At 37.1% G+C, this 23552-nt stretch overlaps 1 protein-coding gene across 1 annotated transcript in view; it reads left to right on the forward strand.

Annotated features, from left to right (window-relative positions):
- The window catches only part of CUBN (cubilin), a 256070-nt gene that overhangs the window by 7471 nt on the left and 225047 nt on the right, over positions 1-23552 (forward strand). The window contains exons 7-15 of the mRNA XM_087420786.1: positions 3655-3781; positions 4739-4901; positions 8010-8141; positions 9019-9114; positions 10969-11087; positions 11531-11717; positions 13196-13308; positions 15838-16072; positions 21814-21995. Of these exons, the coding sequence (XP_087276912.1) occupies positions 3655-3781; positions 4739-4901; positions 8010-8141; positions 9019-9114; positions 10969-11087; positions 11531-11717; positions 13196-13308; positions 15838-16072; positions 21814-21995 (1354 nt within the window). The remainder of the gene's footprint in view (positions 1-3654; positions 3782-4738; positions 4902-8009; positions 8142-9018; positions 9115-10968; positions 11088-11530; positions 11718-13195; positions 13309-15837; positions 16073-21813; positions 21996-23552) is intronic.

Raw genomic sequence — 23552 nt, forward strand, 5'->3', positions numbered from 1 at the left:
AGATTAAATGCTTACTTTGTAGAATCTGTGTGTAATGAAACAGTGAACACTAAGATACTTTCTTGAGTTCTGTTAATTATGTGAGATTAAATCCTGTTAATCAGTAGCTTCCCTGAGGCTAGAAACCTCTTCAACAGACATTTACTAAAGGAAACCTTGAGCTGCTGTTGAATAATCTAGACCTGCAGAAATGTAGTCATGATGAGTGGTTTGCTTTGGATTTGGGTCCCCCCCTTAGAGTAAATGGGCTCTAACTCTTGGAGCCCATTTACTTGGGGAGACAAAGGAGTCTTTATTTAAAGGGATTAATAATTCCTAATTATAAAGACTTTTGAAAGATAAACATTATGCAAATACTAATTAATTGGAAGCCCTATTTCATAGGAAAATTTCTGGTAAAAAATTCTTTTTTTAAGTTAATGAAAGCAGAGCAAGGAAAACCATTGTCTGTCTCTACCCATTCTTGTGGTTTGAGTCTTGCCCCCAACTGCTTCAGACAGCTAACATAATATTTTGCTACTTCTCAATTTTGTTATTGCTTCTTTGTTCTGAGGAATCGATTCTTATCGTTCCTCTGCTTACTTTAGATTTAAGACAGCCCTTGGGATCCAAATTTGCCATGCGTGGATGGTGTGTGTTATATACATGAGGCTCCGATCTAGAAGGCTTTCTAGAAAAAATAAGTTGAGTTTGTTTGTTTTTATCCTCCAGGAACACAATGATGATTAGCATATTTTGTATTATTTATTTCTATTCTTATCACTGCTGGATTTTAAAACATGCAGAGCAGATGAGGATAATCTGGTTTTAGCTCAGACGACAGTTAGGTATTAAACTTATTAACTCTTTCAGTGAGTCAGTTACATTAATATTGCACCATGGACTCTAACGCAAGTTAAGCTACGACTATAAAAGTGTATTTGACCTCTTTTCACTTGCCAAACGCACTTGCAGTGTTTTTGAAGACTGAAAAGCCCAGTTTTGTTCTGCTGGAACCAAACCAGCAGCAATAGAAGGTCATTACAAAAGTGACTTCTGCCGGGAGGTATATAATTCATTACTTTTTTTCTTTAAAGGGCATATCCAGACACCTTGAGAATACATTTTGCATGCAAACACTGTTATGTTGAAAAGACACATAAAAATGGAAAGTCTTCAATTAACTCTACCTTTCCGAACCAGGGAATGTGACATGGAAAAACAATGGTGCAGAAGTAACACAGACTTAGGTTTTAATTCATCTTCTGCCAATTACTAATTCTGTGGCCTAGGGCAATGTGAGCCTTGCCAGTAAAATGGGATTAATAATACTTGTCTTTGAGGATCCTAGCAAGGAAGCTGACAGTGTACTTGGCTTCCTCTCTCCCTCCCTCCTGCTTTCTTCTTCTCACATTACCTAAACTTAAGGGAAAGAAGTACACTTCGTAGCTGTTTAGAGAAGAGTGTGGGATTAAAATTTACGCATCTCCAAGTGACAATATCAAGGGAGAAGGAAGAGAGACAACAAGAGAGAGGATTTAACTGCAGGTCTAGGAACCAGAATCTCCTCTCCAACCTTAAGCCATTTTCCAACAGCAAAGCACTTAGTGATAAGATAAACACAGTTTCCTGGGCACTTCCTACAGGAAAATGCCTTTAGACCCCAAGGTGAAAGTCCAGTTCAGAGGTTGGCACTAGCATTTTATAAGAAACAAAGGTGAACAATAGGTAGGAGAGAGGTCAGGATTTAAACCTGGGTAGTTTTTTCCCCTGGGGTCCTGAATACTTAGACCTCTCATACATGAAAGACTTGGAAAGCTAGTAATAATTGGTTTAAAGATTTAAAAAAATTTGGGGGGGCGTGAAAGTGGTGGTAAAATAAACTTTAGCAGAGAAGTCACTTGGATCAAATGCTCGAATATGTATATAAAATGGTCTAAAGTTCTATAATCTCCAAGAGTCTAATTAAATTCTCTGGAAGAATAGTCTGGGTAAGGCTGGGAGAGTAAAGAGGAAAGGGAAGAGAATATGACAGGGAGAGTATAGAAAGAGAGAGATGAGAGGAAGATAAATAGCTATGGGTAGGGAATGAATAATTGAATTTCTTTTTGAGGTTAATCATCTATTGCTATTAATCTATGACCTCGTCTTAATGAGAAAGGCAACCTTGGACTGCTCAGAAATGTAATTTATTAGTGGAACAACTTTTACACAATTATATATTGATGTTGCGAATTGCATGGGACATTCTTAGACAAAAAAACTATTCATTTGTCTGAAATTCAAATTTAGCTGGACACCCTGTATCTTTATTTGCTAGATCTGACAACCCTACATGTGAGAGTGCCTGAATGGTACTCATCATATTCTTACTCTCCGTTTCTCACCACATTCATTGATCTCTTCTTCCTTAGAACCCGTTCAAACAAGCCACCCCAGCAGTTGTTTCTGAGACCCTCTTTGGGTACACCAAGTTTGTGACCAGAGTGTGGCTTTTTTGCTTCTCAAATAGCCAAACTCTCATTTCCCACACTGTCAATCACACGTTTGTTTTCATCCGTGGACATCAGCTAAGCATCTTGTGCCTCAACATGTATTGTTAAAAGAGCTTCTTCGCCTTGTGGAATGGCCCCTTTTCCAGAACATTCAGAAACTAGTTCACAGTTCATGGCCATGCAGGTCCTCCCCATTCCTGGTCTCTGACACTCAGCCCTGATGGTTCGTTTCTTCCAAGTGGGCCAGTGCTGCTCAAGTCAGGCCAACATGACCTCTGGGCCTGGCTTTTCTATCCATGGGATGTGCTCAGACATGTGGAAGTAAGCTTAGGCTCTGTGACTCCTCTACCCCTTCCCATTCCCCAACTGCATTCTCACACCTTCCACGTTCCCTTTGAAGCTACAGTACAGATATAAAGCTAACTCAGCAATTTTAAGAATTACATTAGTTTAAAACAACTTTGCTTATTTGATTATTATTGAACTGAAATCTTCTCTTAACAATAAACACTCACTGCTAGCTTAGGTATTGTGTAATAATTACATTTTGTTATGAGTTAAAATGTGACTATGAAAGAAATGTTGCTATGTTAACTACATCTCTTATGGATCGAGGAAGTATTGCCCTTTGTAATATAATCATAATTATCGTAGACTCTGAGATGTGGATATACCATTGCCTGTGGGCTTATACAATCCTAGAATTGTATAAATTCTAGGACTTTGTCAGTTCAGTGAAGGTCACCTACGCTTACTGGTGGGTCTGGTTGGACGGACGGTGAATGGACTTATTGGTCTCTCCCTTTACTGTCTTGAATAAACTCCATCACCCTCAGTTTATAGATGTCTGACCTGTGAAAGTGATATTTGGTGACATGATACCAGAAAAATTTATAGGGGTAGTCTTAGCCCAGATAGTAAGTCATGCCCCTCTAACACTGTGTTTGAGACGATAATACATTTACTCAATCCACCACTTGAAGCAGAGCGGTGATTTTCTTCTAAGACTCCAGCCAGTGAATCTGGTTTGCTGATTTATGATTCCATGGAATTCCATTCCATGATTCCATGTGAACATCACTGAACTGCAGTTGGAATTATTTATTTTTAATTGATGCTAAGAAACAGGCACTCACCCTGAAGCATAAGCCCTGATGTTGTCCTCTTGTATGATCAACAGTTGTCACTGCTCACCTGAGACTTATGGCCCCCAGTGTGCATCCAAATACAATGACTGTGAGGAGGGCTCCACGGTGCTCTGCATCCACGGCATCTGTGAGGATCTAGTCCGCGTGCAGGCTGGACAGGTGGGTCTCTTCTGGAATGTGGCTCCTTGGAGGGAGTCACGGTTATTAGTTCTTCATCCTGCGTGACTGTGTACAAGCACGGCCCTGTGGGGCTGCAGAGAGGAGGTCACTTCCTGCCCTTAAGCCAGGCACAGGCAAGGACGAGATGAGAGTTGTCGGTAAATAAGCAGAAAGGTGGACCCAGAGGTTGATTTCATTACATAAATTACTACCATTTTTATTATTCCTGCATAAATCTCTCTGTGAGACCTGACCTTCTCGTGACCTTGTGAGTTTTAACTGTGACAATACATGGAAACACAAAAGGCCCACTCTTGTCGACAACATTCAGTTTTAAGGAGTCTGGATTTTTCTGGCCCTGAGCCCCCGTGAGTGCTGCAGACTGTGAACCCATGTCCCTGAGTGACCCTGTGCTCTGGGTCCAGATGACCTTAACTCCTGACCCTCAAGGTGGCCCAACCCCAGCCCACTTGGCCTTGCGTGAGACCTTCGGGTCTTTATTTTTAGTTCTGTTTTTTTGTCCCCATGTGATGGAAAATGGTTCCCTTCCAATGATAGTGGGAGGGGGAGTGTAGGTGGGAGGGTGAGGAGAGGCTTTCAAAAAGGAAACAAACAGAATTGATTTTCCAAGGTCTGTGCCTCCATGGGTGTTTTTCTTTCTAAAAACATAGCAGGCTGAGTTGATTGACTTTAATTATATTGACTTACAGTTCTTGATTGTTGTTGCTCTTTCCCTGGCATCTTTGGGGCAAATTATAGGTTTCCCTTACTCTGAAATACAGATGTTTCTCTTTTTGCATGGTCTGGTCTAAATGCTTAATCATATGGGAAGAAAAAGAGAAGCCACTCAATTGGCCTTAAGGAAATGAATGTTAGAGGATAAACAGTTGGGGGCTTGGTGCGATTTTCAAAGGCTTTTCTGGATGGTCTTTATTCACACTCTTGTCATCCCGCCAGCCCAAGTACAGCTGCAGCTGCGATGCTGGGTGGACGTCGCTGGAGAACAGCTCGGCCTGCACGCTGGACAGAGACGAGTGCAGCCTCCAGCCTGAGCCTTGTTCATCCCTTGTCCAGTGTTTCAACACTCCAGGCTCTTTCTATTGTGGGGCCTGTCCAATAGGTATGTGGGCAGGTCCACGCCCAGCCAGAGGCGCCATGCTGGGCTCTGCAAGCCGGCCAGACAATGTGCCATAATCAATTTACTTCCACTGTCGAAGGATAAGAAGACCGTTCTCAGGAGGTGTTCCAGTCTAGTTTCATGTCCTATTTCACTAACTCCCGCCCCAGACCATCTTACTGTTGTAACAATTCAACAATAGAAATGGGAGGTTTGTCCCAAACTGTGCTGAAGTCAAACGTTGGGGGCAGGGTTAGCCACAGAGTTTGTGAGGTCAAACACTTTATTGCGATGGCCATTAACTGACTAGACTTGAGATCAAAAGACATGTGCTCTGGTCCCATCTTTCATACTAGACAAAGGTTGGTAAACTTGGGCAAATTATTTGACCTCTTAGTATCTCCACCAGAGTCCAATAGTTCTCACCTGTGTGTCTTATTAGAAGACCCTGTGGCCTTGCTGTAAATAGGGATGTCTAGCTCCATCACAGACCTACAGAGACCGGATCTCCCGGGGTGGTCATGTTGAGTTGCTGAAAACATGGACTGTGGACTCAGAGACTACCTGGGTTTGAGTCCAAGCTTCATCTCTTACTATATGAGATCATTGTCATCCATTCAACGCAGATTTGTAGAGCAGATCACTGTGCTGGGTGCACTGGAGGGCAATTAACCAGACCTCAGAGAGTTTACAAGACCCATCTGCACTCCGTGGGTGTTCTCAGAAAGTGGAGCACTAAAAGAATATAATAATAGCAACTGTTTTTTTATGAAAACATTATTAAGGACTGTGCTAGGCAATGTTTAGTTCTTGCAACTATAACACAAACAAGAAATGGTAGGAATTAGTATTATTCCCATTTTAAAATACAGAAATTTGAGGCTTAGAGCAGGCTTAGAGAGGCTTAAGATCACATAGCTTATAAGCAGCCGGATTCAAACCCAGGTCTGCCTGACTCTGGCTCTGAGCTGAGCTGCTGAATACTCTGTTATTCTGTCTTGCCAAGGAATCCCACACACCTATTGTTCATTTAGTGACTTTTGGTTTAGTGACTTTCTTCATGTTGTATGTTAGGATCTTGTACAACTGGAAAGACATTCGAAAAAACACGTAAAGACTTTTTCTCTCTTAGTTCTCAGGGGCAAGCAAAATTTGCAAATAATCATATTCTTGAAGGTAATTTGCCAGTGTCAATCTTTAAAGACTAGAAATCAAAAAAGGAAATTATTTAAATTATAGGATGGGCAATGTGTTCTTACATTCTTTTTATTGTTGAAGAGAAAAACAAAAGCTTTTTGTTTTCCTGTTAATCACCTTGTTTTTCCTGAATATCAAAGTAATATATGCTGCTTATAAAATATAAAGGAACTACAAAAATATGCAAAAAAAACCCACAGAAAAAAATATGCATACACTAGTCTTCCCTTATCCATGGGGGCTATGTTCCCAGACCCCCAGGGGATGCCCAAAACCACGGATAGTATCAAACTCTATATATACTATGTTTTTTCCTATACATACATACCTGTGATAAAGTTTAATTTATAAATTAGGCACAGTAAAAGATTAACAACAATAACTAACAAGGAAGTTGGCTTTGGGGCCATTATTAAGTAAAATGAGAGTTACTTGAACACAAGCCCTGGGATACTTCAAGAGTCAGTCTGATAACCAAGAGGGTTACTAAGTGACTAATGGACAGGTAGCATACAGTGTAGATATGCTGGACAAAGGGATGATTTGTGTCCCAGATGGGACAGAGCAGGGTGGCGGAGATTTCATCCTGTTACTCAGAATGGTGTGCAATTTAAAACTTATGAATTGTTTATTTCTGGAATTTTCCATCTAATATTTTTGGATCCAGGTTGACCACAGATAACTGAAAGTGTAAAGTGAAACTATGGATAAGGGAGGACTCTTGTAGTCTTCTCGCTCAGAGGACCACCGTTAACATTTGGGCATATTTCCTTCCAGCTTTTTTTTGCGCACTCATTTCTTCACCCACGAAGATGATAATTTTCTTAGGTAGATTTTTAGAAGGGGACTCTACTTAGATCAAAGAAAATAAATATTTTAAAGGATTTAAAAGGTTTTACACGTTCTTATAATTGTGATCATTTGAATTATAGGGAGTAATGAAACTTATAACAATTCAACAACAGAAATGTCTTAAGTAAAATGATATTTTTTCTTTACTTTCAATATCATCCTCCTAATGAGACCACTGTTAACGATTTGTTCTGCCTCTTCTACCTTTTCCCTCCCTCATACAATCACATAGACACATATGCAGGTTTTTAAAGAATTCTTCCCCATTGAGAACATAGTCTGCATATTATTCTAAAATTTGGTATTTTTTTAATAATTTTATTTATTTATTTTTCCCCCAAAGCCCCAGTAGATAGTTGTATGTCATAGCTGCACATCCTTCTAGTTGCTCTATGTGGGACGTGGCCTCAGCATGGCCGGAGAAGCGGTGCGTCGGTGTGCGCCCGGGATCTGAACCCGGGCCGCCAGCAGTGGAGTGTGCGCACTTAACTGCTAAGCCACGGGGCCGGCCCTAAAATTTGGTATTTTTGATTAAAATGTATTTGGGAAAATTCTTTCGATATGTGTGTATGCATGTTATTAAAAATAATTTTTAGTATTTGATGATGTAGGTGAGTCATAATACGTTCAGCTATGCCCCTATTGACCAGTGAGAGTTTTCCCCCCATTTTAAACAATGCTGCAATAGACATCTACTTACCTACATCTTTATATACTGGCAATTTTATCACTGCAGGATAAGTTTTAAGAAGAGGAATTGTTAGTCAAAAGGGATGTATTTTTAAAATTTTAATGAATACTGCTAGATCTCTTTCCAAATAGGTTTTATTTATTTAAATTCTGACTATCAGCATATAAAGTACCCTGTTTGCCCACCTCTTTGCCGAAATTTAATTCTCAGAATTTAAGGCAATTTTTGCCAATCTGATAGGTAGCGTCTATCTCATTTTAATCTTTAGTTCCTTACAGTTAAGCAAGTCTTTATATGTTTTTGGCTATTTACATTTCTTCTTTGTTGATTTATCTATAGAGCTAACTTTTCAAATCTTCTTATTTTTCTAGGCTGGCAAGGAAATGGATACTATTGCGAAGATATTGATGAATGTGAGATAAACAATGGCGCTTGTTCTCTGGTTCCCCATGTTGAGTGTGTGAATACACTTGGATCTTACCACTGTGAGGCCTGTCCGCCAGGTGCTACAGCAAATTTCTTGATACCATTACAGGCAAAACATACATTTCAAAGCAGATCTTGTGCTGCATTTTAAATATGACTTCTGTCTAAGGAGATATACTGAATAGTGCAGAAAGTTTCATTTAACTTATGCATTCAGGGCACATTACTACAGCTATATTATAAGAAAGAAAGAAAAAATATTTTGAATATCGCTGAAAACAACAAGGCTTTACAAACTGTGAAATAGCATGCTGAGACAATGCAGAATTCGAAAAATTTTCTCTGTGAATCACAGACCTATAGCTCCATTGTCCCCACAAATAATTTATTAATATAAAGCACTCATGAGATGTTTTACATATAAAGTTTACTAAATAACAGGCGTAATAGTAGGCATATAATACACATTAGTTTCTTTCCTTCTGGAAAGAAGTCATTACTGCTATTCTTTAATCTAAATTGAGTTACTATCCAAGAAGTTCAGGGAGAACTGAAACCCAATATGTTTTATTAACATGAAACAACAGTACTTTGGACTTCTACAATAATTTAGCTCTAAGATCATCAAAGTGACTGTAATTAAAAAATGTCAACTTCCTTAGTGTCAGCACTCTCTGAGTCTACCAGTAGTTTCATAGTCTTCTTATTTTCATTTTTTATTTTTGTCATTAGAAACAGCCCAGAACATTGTTTCTGAAATCTGCTTCCTAATTCTTGTTGTCCCTTTTCTTAATTATGGAATTTTGTTTATGACACCTCATATTCATGTTTTCTGCTTTGATGATAGAGGATCTCTGGTTGGTCTGTTTCATGATATTTGATTCCCAGATTGGGATTCATCTTCTCGAATATTCTTAACGTTGTTTGTCATGTCTCTGCTCTTGCTGTGATCAGGGTACGAGGGCAATGGAAGAGTGTGCACACTCATAGACATCTGCTTGGTCGATAATGGAGGCTGCCACACAGACGCGTCATGCTCCTCAGTTCTAGGTAATGACTCATCTCTCCCTCTGGTTTGGAGTATTTTAATATGACCTTGTAAACAAATCAACATTTAAAAAACAAAGTCCTCTATCTTCAAAATTCTTATTTTGATCTTCAAAAATTAATCCATGTTATGAAACTATACATTTGGATTTTTTAATGCAATAAGCTATGCTCTTTTATGATCTGCTTGAATTTAGCAATTATTTCCCAAGATAATTAAGCCAGCTAATTAATTCATGACTGTATTCCAGCAAGCAGGAAAGAGGAAAAGTGGAAGGAGGACATGTCAACTTCCTCCAAGGACTCTTCCATTTTGATGCCATTGACCAGGACTGAGCCTGGTGGCTAACCCAGGCTGCAAGGGAGGCTGGGAAATGTAGTCTTTATTTCAGGTGCCCATGCCACCAGTTAAAATAAGGGGTTCACTACTAAGTCAGGGAAAAATGGGTCTAGGGTGATAACCAACAGAGTCTGCAATGCTGCATAAAAGTAGCTTCACCTCCTATGATTTTTAAAATATATATTGCTAAATTTTCTCCCAGAAATATTGTATCGGTTTATATACCCATTAACAGTATATGAAAATATACCTTTACCCCACCCTTGACAATAATGGATACTGTTGTAATTTTTCATTTTGGTCAATTTTATAGGCAAAAATTGCCTTCCTATTATTTTAATTTTGACTATGTCAAAATTAACTTTTTTGATTAGTAATAATTAATAATTAATACTTTTCACATATTTACTGACCATTTTTGTTTTTCTCTTTGTTCACCTGCTTTCTCATTGATTTGTAAAATTTCATTCTGTACTAAGGACATCATCTCATTATCTGTCTTATGTTTTACATGTATTTTTTCTGGCATGTTGTTTTTATTTTAATTATGTGGTGGTATTTTCTATTTAGAAGTTTAAATTTTCTATATATTCAAAAAGGTAAATCTTTTCTTTTAGGATTACTCCCCTTAGAATTAGGCCTTCTCTACTGACCTCTTTAAAAATAGCCAAGTATGTGTTCTTTTATACTTTCATTTATTTTTAACATTAAGATCTTTTATCTTTTTAGGATTTATTTTCATCTATAGCATCAAATAGAGATCTACCTTGATATTTTTGTCCAAATGGGTGGCCCAACTCCATTTACTGAATAATGTATCATATCTCTTGCTATTTCAAAATACCACTTTTGTTTCTATTAACTTCTCATAAATAAAATAACATATAAGACTTTTATGTATATACATATATATAGACTTGCGACTATTTAAATGTTTATTAAATGATTAACAGCATACTGTTAGGTTAGGAGCAAGGATTCTAGAAGAAGGCTGCTTAGATTTTGATTTTTCCCTTGACATTCTAACTGAATGTCCTTGGTCAAGGCACTTAATCTTTCTTTGCTTTGTCTTCATCTGTAAATGGGGATTATAATAGTACCTATTTATAGGGCTCTTGAGAGGATTAAGTCAGTCAGTATACGCACAGGGCTTGCAACAGATGGCATCATCACAAGAATACTCTTTTCTGCTGCCAACCCCTCCATGATGAGAAACTCCCCTTTCCCCTGGTGAACCTCACATGTGTACACAACTCAGGACCATGACATGGACTGACAGCAGCAGAGTCAATCAGTATTTAAAGTATTAGAAATGTGTAATGCCTTTCTTGTTCTAAGACAAAAAATAGAAAAATAAAGATTCTAATATTTTCTCCTCGTATCTTGTTTTGTCTGCCCCTAGGGATATGCAGACTTGACCTTGGCGATTTCTTGTCTATACAACAGAGCCTGAGTTTTGTTGCTGGATCTGAATCAAGCAGAATCGTATTTACACTTCCATTTTTATTTCTGAACAGGTTCCTTACCTCTCTGCACTTGTCTCCAGGGATATACTGGAAATGGTTACGGGCCAAATGGATGTGTGCAACTCAGTAATATTTGCCTGAGTCACCCCTGTCTAAATGGCCAATGCATTGTGAGTCCTTTCTTCTTCTTGAGGAGATAGAGTACTTGAGAATAATTTTAGTTTCACTTTTGTGAAATACATTTTCTATGATTCGAGAATTTTAAGGTAATGATTCAAGCTTAAGATGAGGGGCTGTCAATAACTCTCAGATAAAAGATAGGTAGTAACTTTAGTTCCCAGGAAAAACCAATGGATTAATTTTTTTTCTCAATGATTTAGCAAGTAGTTAAACAAAGCCTACAGTTTGATCCAGACAAATCTGACTTCTTATACTTAGCAATCACGGTTTAAATGATTTAATACAAGTTAGGCTACTGGAAGATGCTTGCGGCTCAAGCATCTACGTACCTGCTACATACATCACATAGCACCACTTTTCTTTATTATTTGTGATGATTCAAGTCGATTTCCTATCCATTTGTTTTAGGGTGTTATATTTTTTCTTTCCTTAGGAAACAGTCTCTGGTTATCTTTGTGAGTGTGACTCAGGTTGGGCTGGTATCAACTGCACGGAAAACATCAACGAGTGTCTGAGCAACCCGTGCCTGAATGGGGGAGCTTGCGTCGACGGTATTAATGCTTTCAGTTGTGAATGCACAAGTTTCTGGACTGGACTTCTCTGTGAGATTCCCCAGCAAGGTACGCTCAGCGTTTCTTATACCACAGATGCTCACAGCTTAGAAGTATCATCCTTTAAGGAGTCCTGCTGCAGATTCTTCCACTGAACCTACTTTCTTGTCCAATTGCTCAAGTGCTTAGAACTGAACCTTTCCTTGCAGAAAATAGTACAGAATTTACCAGCTGAATATATCTCAGTTTAAGCCAGAAGAACCTTTTCCTCAAAAGAAAAATTAAATGAGTATTTGCCATTTTCGTTATGTCTGTTCTGAAAAAATATGCTAAGGTTTTATAGTTTTCTAAGGGAAAGTTTTCTCTATAGCAGCCGTTTAATTTCCGTAGAATATTAAACATAATCATGTTGCTCTCCTACTCTAGAATATATGGTGACTCCCCATTGCTTGTTAAATAAAGATTGAGACTGTTTTTCAGTTATACTCTACAACCAGGCCTCACCCTATCCATCTAATCTTATTGTTCACTAATTCCCTAAGAATACTCCCATTCAAGCCAGACTTCTTTCCTTACCACCCGACCCCATGTGCCACCATGAATATTTCTGCCATGTTCCTTTATTCGGGATATTTCTTCCCCAAACCTCTCCAAATTCCTTCTTTGCTTCCCATCCAAATGTATCTGTCCCTCAGGAGGACTTCACATTCAACCTCCTCCATAAAGCCTCTACTGACTACTCCACTCCTCGCTTATTACTCCTGATTCTGAATCAATACATTTGTGGAGACTTTGTGATGTATTTATGACTATGGTAGACCCTGTGGAGAAATAAGGAAGCATAAAATATTGTCTCCACATATTATCCGCTTATCTTGCAGTTGAGGAGACAAGACATACAAAATGAGAGACAAGAACGAAAGATAAGAACTAAATTTTGGGGCTGGCCCCATGGCTTAGCGGTTAAGTGCGTGAGCTCCGCTGCTGGCGGCCCGGGTTCGGATCCTGGGCACGCACTGATGCACCACTTCTCCGGCCATGCTGAGGCCGCGTCCCACATACAGCAACTAGAAGGATGTGCAGCTATGACATACAACTATCTACTGGGGCTTTGGGGAAAAAAAGGAGGAGGATTGGCAATAGATGTTAGCTCAGAGCCCGTCTTCCTCAGCAAAAAGAGGAGGATTAGCATGGATGTTAGCTTAGGGCTGATCTTCCTCACAAAAATAAATATATAAAAAAAAAGAACTAAATTGTGTGGGGTCAAGTCAAGTATCATAGAGGCAGAGAGAACGGGAGCCAGAGAAAACACAAAGAGGCAGGAGGGTTTCATGGCGGAGACGAAGAGACATCAACTGGACTTTGAACAAGAGGTGGGATTTGGGTGGTTGTCAAAGAAAAAAGGGGTCAGGGGAGAAGAAAGAATGGCAGGGCTTTTGTCTGCAACTCAGGTTTCTCTAAATATTTCATCAGCAGGGTCAGAGTTACCTAGCCTCTTCCTTTTTGGAGTCTCTGGAAAGCACAGTCCATCTTCTTTTCCTTTGCAGTTTGTGGAGGGTCCCTGTCAGGGATGAATGGAAGCTTCGGCTATATGAGCCCTGATGTTGGTTATGTTCATGACATTAATTGCTTCTGGGTTATCCAAACTGAAGAGGGAAAGGTAAATGTAGTATCTCCTGTCTAAATGTACATTTCATTTACAAATATGAATATGTAATCTGTGTATATATTACATAAAATAATGTAATCATAACTCAACTCTCATATGCTGAGGACTTACTAAATGTCAGGCTTTGGGCTAGACATTTTGCATACTTTTCTCTAAATTTACACTAACTCTTTGAAATAAGTAATAGAATCGTCATTTTATAGATGAGATAATAGAAACTTAGAGAAGCGGAGTAATTTTTTTTAACACTCCTTAGCTTGTAATTGGACTAGTTGGATTTCAAAGTCAAGTTCATCTGCTTCTAAAGTCCATGGATGATTCTCTACATGGGTTGGCTGACTGCAGGCAGTACTTTGTAAAGTCATGTTGTTACTGAGACAGCAGTGTTTGAAGATGATCACTCAATAATGTTGATTATTATGCAAAAATGAGGACTGCAATTAAAATGATTTTCTTATCGATGTCTTCTCTCTGCCATTGCATGTGCCAACGTGCTATGCTAATTGCTTCACATATATGAGATCATTGTATTTTGACTCTCATAACCCTGAAAGATAAGAATTATTATCCTCATCTTACATATGATGAAATGGGGCGTAGAGCAGCTGAGGAATTTATCCAAGGGCGCTTGATTTGTAAGTGGCATGCGGTGACCTGAACCCAGGCCATTCAAGTCCAAAGATGCTGAACTGCTGCATAAACACTTCAAATTAAGATCCAAGCCCAAGGTTTTAGTGCTTTCCTCCCCAACATTAATTACTCAGACTTTTCCAAATATTTATTTCTCAACCAATTCCTGGACTCATTAAAATAAATTTGTACGTCTGAATAGATAAGGTTTTCCCTTGACATCCTGTTAACTTTTTCTGGCAAACTGGTGTTACAGAGGTCATTGTACCAGGCCAGAAAATATTTTTTCTCTTGAGAAGGGAGAAACTCTACAATAGAATAAACTCCAAAATCAATTTCCCAGTGGGCATGGTATGTGAATTTCCTTCCTTCCATTTAGTTCTCATGAATTCTATTTCCTGACATTGAAAACATTTTTCTTTCAAGAAAAAATCATTTTGGGAAAAAATTTTAATATTTTTATTATCAACTTGTAAAAAAATCATGCTGTTTTTCTTGATTATTGTAATTTTATATCTTCTTATCCCCATCACAATTTACATAATATAGTGGAAGTTATATAGAAATCAGGATCGTTCCATTCATGAACATTTATTTGATTTTCATTGAAATTGCTTCAAGGGCGAAAATGATGTAATGTTGGGTAACAGATCTTAAAAATACCATAGCACAGAATTTCAAAAATATCCTGATATCCTTTTTCATTAGCTGAGTGCCGTTGTGGTTTTAGATCATAATGGAAACTAAATTCAACAGCCTCCTTTTGGTAGCTTCGCTATTTTAAATGATGTTGTCAGTACAAAATCTTTTATATTTCATTAATGACAATACTATATTAAGTCTGCACATTCTAACATTTTAACTTGGAAACACATTTTTGTGTTTATTTTCTCTACTTGTATGCTCAGAACTCTTCATATTACCTTCCATCATTCTCTACTCTTGTTATTAGTGATATCCAACCACTGAAGACTTGCAGACTGCACATTGCTACACCATGCCTACTCAGTCTATACCTGAGGTCGTCAATCTGGGCTGGGCATCAGTATCTTGTTGAGAGGTTCAGAGACCTCTAAGGAATCAGCATCTCTGGGGGTCACTGATAAACACCTGTGTGTATGCTACACGCTACAGGTTATTCAGGTGATCAGAGTATAAATTCTTGTGAATGGTAATATTAGTTAGTTAAATTTAATTCAAGGTAGATTTTTCAAATCTCCGATGTGTTTTACTGATTTGGAAGCATTATCAGCTATACATTTGAAGTGTCTTTGTTTAATGGGCTTGACAATTCAATGAAATCTAGGTAAATCTATTTCATTAACCCATTGGATAACAACTCAATGGGTATACAGTTTCAGTTATGCTAGATGAGTAAGTTCTAGAGATCTTCTGTACAACACAGTACCTATAGTTAACAATATGATATTGTGCGCTTCAAAATTTGTTAAGAGGGTAGACATCATGTTGTGTTATTACCACACACACGAAAAGGAGAGACACAAAGAAACTCTGGGGAGTGTTGGATATGTCTATTACATTGTTTGTGGTGGTAGTGTCACAGCAGTTTGCATATGTTCAAACTCATCAAATTGTATGCATTAAATATGTGCAGTTCTTTGCATATCAATTATACCTCAATAAAGCTGTTAAAAATCTATTTCATTAACATTAAGAGTTTTTATATATTTTGATATTAGTTGAAGTTAGGTCTAAGCAATTTTTAACAAAAGTCATTTAATATGTGGAATTGTCATATGTATTTGTGGATAATTAGGAAATTATAGCTTTATCTCTTGAAAGCGACTCAATATGAGTGCTTTCTAATTAGTGGGAGAAATGCTTTAGAATTAACATGGAAATGAAAAATTGTGGCCTTTATATTTTCAGGTGCTTCGTATCACTTTCACTTATTTCCAGTTAGAATCAGTGGATAATTGTCCATATGAGTTTCTTCAGATTCATGATGGAGATTCCTCGGCAGCATTTCAACTTGGAAGATTCTGTGGCTCCAGACCCCCTAATGAACTTCTCAGTAGTGACAATGCTCTCTATTTTCATTTCTATTCTGAACATTTAAGAAATGAGAGAGGCTTTACAATAAGATGGGAAACACAGCAACCAGGTAAGTGTAAACATGGAGAAAAATAAAGCAAAATCTTGAGGTTATTAAATTTTCTTGATCAATATTAGACCTTTGGATGCATTAGCTGTTTTGAAATCCAGTGATATATAATATTTTTATAAATATTTTAAAATCAAATAAATCTAAAATGAATTGGAATTTCATTTTCAGAGATAAAATAATAAATAATAATAATAAAATATAAGCTCTACTAGTAGATTACTGCAGGGATGTTGTTGAGGACATTGTCCCCTCCTTCACTTAATATTCTTTATCTTAATGACTATTACATAATTTGTTTTTTTTTTACTGTTATGTTGGTTTTAGTATTCTATTTTTCAAATTTTTTACTATGAAAATTTTAAACATGTAAAAAAGCTGAGAGAACAGTATACCAAACCTCCAATTCACCCATCAATAAATCTGTGGATCTATTTCTGGAATTTCTCATCTTTTCTATTGGTCTGTTTTTCTATCCTTGTGCCGCATTGGCTTAACTACTGAAGCTGGAAATCTGGTAGCGTAAATCCTCCAACTTTGTTCTTTAAAATATGCTAGATCCTTTACATTCCCATGTAAATTTTAGAATAAACTTGTTAATTTCCCCCAACAATCTGCTGGGATTTTGTTGGCATTACATTGAATCTATAATCAACTTGGGAAGAGATGACTTCTTAAAAATATTGACCCTGTCAATCCATGAACATCTCTATATTTAGCTCTCCTTTAATTCGTCTTAGCAATCGTTTATAGATTTCAGTGTTTAATTATTTCACATCTATTGTTAGTTTTTTTCTAGATATTTGATATTTATGCTATCTCAAGTGATATTATTTTTCTAAAACTTCATTTTCCATTTGTTATTAGTATATAGAAACGTGATGTATTTTTAAAAATATTTGATTGTGAATCCAGCCACATTGCTAAATTCATTCATCAATTTTAATAGGTTTATTTTTTTTGGTAGATTCTTTTGGATTTATCTACATACACAATTATGGTATCTTTGAATAGAGGCTATTTTTCTTTTTCCTTTCCAATCTTTCTTTTATTTTTTTCCCCTTATTTATTGTCTTGGCTAGGGCACTCGATACAATGCTAAATAAAAATGTAATGGGCATCTTTGTCTTGTTCCCAACCTCATGGAGAAATATTCAATATTTCACCATCGAATATGATGTTTTAGCTATAAGTTTTTATAGATAACTTTTATCAGATTAAGGAAGTCCTCTCCTATTCTCATTACTATTGCAGTATAACAAATTACCTGCAAGTTTAGTGTTGTGGAACATTAATCATCTTATTTTGTTTCTGATTTTGTGGACCAGGGACTTGGAAAGGGCTGGACATGACAAGTATCACTTGATCTGTTAAGCAGTACAATCAGATGTTGGCTGGGACTGTAGTCATCTAAAGGCTTAACGGGGCTCGAAATCCGAGATGACTCACTCATATGGCTAACAATGGATGCTGGCTTTTGGAAGAGAGTTCAACCAGGCTGTTGACTTGAATGCCTACATGTTGTCTTTCTCCTATGGCGGTCTTAGAATAGTGGAACTTCTTTCACGGCAACTGACTTTTCTCAGAGCAAGCATTACAGCCAGGCAGGTGCTGCATGGCTTTTTTTTTTTTTTGACTTAAATAACACGTTGTGTTATTTCTGCCGTGTTTTTAATTGGTTGAAGCAGTCATAAGCCCATCCAGATTCAAGAGGAGGAGACGTAGACTCCACCTCTCAATGGGAACAGTGTCAAAGAACTTAGGAACATTAAGTCATCACACCTTTTATTTCTAGCTTGCCAAGAATTTTTTTATCATGAATTGATGTTGAAATATACTAAATAGTTTTTCTGAATCTACTGAGATGATCATATTGTTTTTATCCTTTGCTTCTGTCATTTTTTCTCTCCCCTCTCCATCTGGGACTCAAGTGACACATATACTAGAGTTTTGACTATGTCTCATGGCTCTCATATTCTCTATTAGGCCTTCTACAGTTTTCCCCTGTGTACGTGCAGCTTCGGATTCCCATAAAGACACAAGGAAACGCCTGTAAAGTTTGGGGGTGCTATTTTCATGGAGCTGCCTTCTCTATAGTACCCTGCTCCAAAATCCCAGCCACTCTAGTCATCCCAAATTCTGAGTTTTGTTTCTTTCACCCAGCAAGAACATTGCTGCTGCTTGGGCTCAACTGCCCTGACCCCTAATTTGGGAAATGCACGTGGGGAGAATTCCGAGGTGAACATGGGACTTACCACACGTGCTTCCCTTCTCTCAAAGATCGCAGTCTTTTGCTATTTACTGCTCAATGCCCGAAAACAATAAAGACTAAAACAAACAATAATTCCTTACTATTACCATATCTTAATCCTTGTTCAAATTTTTTTGTTAAAGAAACTGGGAGTATCTCACATTCTGGATTTTGCTATTTGTATCCCATGTGCCATTTATCATGTCTTAAACTGATAGATCAAGAGGTTTGATTAAATTCAAGCTTTTGGGTTTTTTAGCAAAAATAATCACATCAGGAGGTACGTGATGTCTGCATGTCTCTTTATTATGACTGTAACATTGATCAGAGTTTTGATCTTCTCAGCTTGATCTTCCCGTGAAAAAACTTCTCTTTTGTACTTTCTCTAATGGTTTTAGTAAGCCTTAGGTTCATTGTTTAGATTAGTTTTTCATTGGGGCTTACAAAATGATGATAGTTTATTTTATCACTTCTTTATTTGTTATCTGGAGTTCTTCAGTGGAGTAGAACTTTCCCATATCAACTTTTTGGTTACTCTCACATATAGATCGTATAGGAAAGGTAGGATAAATGCTTGGTTCTTTCCCTTTTTTCCCAGTTTTCAGACTAATGACTTGGTTCCCTAGCTTTCTCCCAAATGATCAATTAGCTATTATTCCTTTTGATTTTGTTTTGTTTTTGATATCTATGAACTCATATTTTATCATATTCAATATATTTTAACCTGTTCTAGAAATTTTTTATATTAAATTATTCCTTATTTACCTAGTGGGAAAACTCTCAAATTAGTTTCTGAGCCTCTTTGACCCAACTCCAGCTACCTTTGAAAGCTTCCTTGCTTTCTGCTCTGAAAGTTGTTTCAGGATCTTATACATTCACTGTCTCAGGACTGGAACCAATTATTTCTCTAAAGAGTTCTGACTCCTTTAATGGGAAATGGTATTTAGATCCCACACTCTGGGTGCTAGAAGTGACTATTGCTACTAGATGGGTCAAAGAATCTAAATCTTTCAATGGAAAGAACTAGAAAATACTTTTATTATTTTTAAAGAAAAAATTTACCGTATATCCTTGTGATCTTCCATTGGCATACTGAATTACAGGCTTTTTTACTTTATATTTATACCTCTTTTCTTATACACTAAAAATCTTGGTTCCCAATGACATTAATATATTTCTTATGTACTTAATCTTACTATACACATTTTCAAAATAATAATATTTTGTTGTTACTAATAATAAGATAACTAAAAACCATTTAATATTTCTTGGATATTCTTTTCGTACTTAAGATACATTTCATTTGGGCTGGATAGTCAAATTAAAGTGTTTTATTTTATTTTTGTAAGGAAGATCTGCTCTGAGCTAACATCCATGGCAATCCTCCTCTTTTTGCTGAGGAAGACTGGCCCTGGGCTAACATCGGTGCCATCTTCCTCCACTTTATATGGGAGGCCGCCACAGCATGGCCTGACAAGCGGTGCATCGTGCTCGCCTGGGATCCGAACCTGGGCCGCCAGCAGCAGAGCGCGCGCACTTAACCGCTACGCCACGGGGCCGGCCCAAATTAAAGTGTCTTAAAGTCTCAGAATATTTCTACTCGTGGTTAAACTATTAGCTCAACATAGTTATTTCATTTGTTTTATTTTGCTTGTGATTTTAAAGATTTTTTTTCATTTTTATTGAATTTTACTTTATAATCATGTAAAACGTATTCATGCTTCCAAAACCAAATCAAAATGCATGGTAGGTTTAGAGAAGTCCAGCTGCCATCCTGTCACTTCCACCCTGTTCCTTTCCTCTTCCAGAGGTAACAATTCTTATTAGTTTTAGATTTATCCTTCCATTTAAAAAATATAAACAAATAATCACATATAATCGTATTTTTCCCTTTCTTAGATAAAAGGTAGCAAACAATGGACGCTGGTTTGTCGTTTGCTTTTTCACCTCACATATCCTGGAGATTACTCATAACTGGAGCATAGCTGGCCATTATGTGGCTATCTCATTGTCTATTTAGTCAGTACGCTATGGATATTTGGCTTGTTTCCAGTCTTTTGGAATTCCAAATTGTGCTGAACAAAGTGCCTTGTGAATTTGTCTTATTGCATTTTTGCAAATGTATCTTTGGAATAGATTTCTAAAGGTAGGATTGCTTGGTCAAAAAATAAAGGCCTGCGTTTTGACTAGATACTGCCATAGTCTCTTCGGTAGGAGTTGCACCATTTTGCATTCTCATCAGCTATGTAGGAAAGCGCCTAATTCCACACAGCCTCACCAGTAATTTGTTTTCAAAATTCTGGATTTTTATCATTCTGAGAATAAGAAACAGTGTCTCAGTGAAGTTTTTATTTGTGTCTCCCCTATTATGAGTGAGGTTGAACATCTTTTCATATGTATGAAGGACATTTGATTTTTTTCAGTGAACTCTCTCTTTATATCTCTATTCTTTTTAGAAGGTTTTCAGATATTAGGGATATTAACGCTTTGTCTGTATTATACATTGCATTGTTCCCAGTTTATCATTAACATTTTACTTTGCTTATGGTGTTATAATTTTTTTTTTGGTGTTTTAATTTTTTTACCAGTGTGATAATTTTTTAAATACTAAGTTTTAGAAAATTTCTCTTCCTCTGAGCAATAGAGATGTTTTCTCATTAGGGACAGTGAGAATAAGGTAACTAATTTGTTTCACTTTTTGCCTTGGCAGCAAAGCTTTTGTTTGAATAACCTGCATAGCTATGTAAATCTCATATCTTGCATATCTGAAATGCCACCTTATTTAACTTTTTTCTAATTTATATTTACTGCAGCCTAGATCTTTCTTTAGTATTTCTATTTTTCGATCTTATAAGCCACCACAGATTCTTTATTAAATAAATGTGGGTATTAATAAAGAGAAGATTCTTCCAGTCACAGACATGCCACTTTAGGGTGCTGATGGGGTGTAATGGGGGTGGTAGTGGACTAGGTGTCAGAAAACCTGGCCCAGTGCCTCACTTGCTCTATTCCTGAGTAGGTGGCTCAACCTCCATAAACATTTGAATTTCCTCATTTATAAAATAAATGGTTTAACTACATTATAGTGTTAAGAAACCTTCTCAAATGAAAATTATGTAGCGCTTAACATTTTATACATCTAATGTATAAAATGATCTGGTTTGTTCAAAGACATAGGGGCTGACAGAAGTTCCAGAATTTTTTAAGAGTTAAAGTACAGAAATTAATCTCTCTCAAAGTGAAAAAAATGAATCTATCATCCCATTATTCATCCCTCAGACAGTTCAGCACTATATTTTAAACCATATCACCATACGATGACTGATAAGTACAGAGCTCAACACATGGGTGATTCATTTATTTGTATCAATTGGTACTCCTAGATTTATGATTTTATCAAACTGGAAAACCTAAAGTCTGCTTAATTTACTAGGGTGTCCAAAACTGCACTTGTATATGAAGGTAAAGGTATTTTTTCCTCTTATTTTAGAGTGTGGAGGTGTATTGACTGGTACTTATGGTTCTATTAAGTCTCCGGGATATCCTGGAAATTATCCCCCGGGAAGAGATTGTATCTGGAAAGTTATAACCAGTCCTGACCTCCTGATTATATTTACTTTTGGGACCTTGAGTCTGGAGCACCATGAAGATTGCAGCAAAGATTATCTTGAGGTAAACAATTGTATTTAGATAGAACTTACCACGATATGATTAGAACTCAGGGAACTATGGTTTGGTGATACATGAGGATGACCATAATTTTTTAACAATAGTTACATGTATTCTTCAATAGGCAGCCAATGTCTAAGCTTTCTATCTTCCTGTTCTTACTCGTGCCAGCTGTTGCTTTTTCTTCTGGGTTCTATTTGAATCTGGGAAACAGACTACCTTGCCTTCCTCTGTCATTTCCTGGAAGCCCAGTCCGCCAACATGGGAATAGCAGAATGAATGAAATAAACACTCAATAATGGCTATCTTGTCCAATGCAGATTCAAATCTTCAGTTGTCTATGGTAAACTAACAAGGTGTTTCACAAGTTGACTATAGTGTTCCATGAAGAAAAATAACATAATAGCGAATGCGTTGAAATGGATTGCTAAAGGGTGAGCCTTGCTGGAATATATTGATAACTGTCATTGGAAAGAGAGGAGTCAACCTGTGCCCCTCCTACTTACCATTAGTAAAAGATTAAAGTGTGGAAAAGGAAAAAGGCTGTATATTCAAATGCCATAAGCATATAAGTATATTAAAAATGTTGCTCTCTATTGTAGACGGGAAAGATCATTCAGAAGTTATTATGTTCTTCCTGTCTTGTTTATCACTGTAAATTTCTGTACCCCTTGCAGTAGTGATAAAATGCAATATGCTTCTCCAAGTCCATTAGGAAAGAATGGAATGCTATGGAATTATTCATAAAGGATAGGAGGGTGTGGCTGTCAAACAGGGATCTTCACAAATTAAAAGTCATAAGTAATTTAGCAGTTGTAATGGATCTGAAACCTTTGGGAATGACTGGAAGATCTACCTCTCCCTGAAATATTTCAGCAAGATAATCTTTTAAATGTTGACATTAAAGTAAATTTTCTTGAAATCAATTTCAATAAATTCCATCAAATTAAAATTGGAGCCATTTTTTTCATTTCTGTGTATTAATTCCTGGATACATGTATAATAGAAAGTGTCATTCATTCTGATAATACTGAAATGCCTCTCATTTCTCAGCAATATTTCAAAGAACTAGCTAAATATAGGAATAAAGTAATGCTGCCTTATAACTTTGCTGCCAATAGAAAAAATAATTTGAGTAGACAAAATTGGTCATATTAAAATATCGTTTAGTTCATTGATACCTTGGCGTTCTATATAGTACAAAATTTTCAGTTACAACAGAATTATAGAGAGGTTGATATGATTTTTTTTTTTTTTATGAGGAAAATCAGCCCTGAGCTAACATCTGCCAGTCCTCCTCTTTTTGCTGAGGAAGACTGGCCCTGGGCTAACATCTGTGCCCATCTTCCTCCACTTTATATTTGACCTGCCACAGCATGGCTTGACAAGCAGTGCATCGGTGCACGCCCGGGATCCGAACCAGCGAACCCCGGGCCGCCGCAGCGGAGCGCGCGCACTTAACCGCTTGCGCCACCGGGCCGGCCCGATATGATTTTTTAAGAGATTAAAAACCAACAATTAGAAAAGCTTTCTAAGGTCAGATCTTCATTTTTGCAGTAC

The sequence above is a fragment of the Ceratotherium simum genome, chromosome 32 (assembly GCF_057802395.1).
Source record: "Ceratotherium simum simum isolate JZ-2026a chromosome 32, ASM5780239v1, whole genome shotgun sequence".
NCBI classification, from domain to species: domain Eukaryota; kingdom Metazoa; phylum Chordata; class Mammalia; order Perissodactyla; family Rhinocerotidae; genus Ceratotherium; species Ceratotherium simum.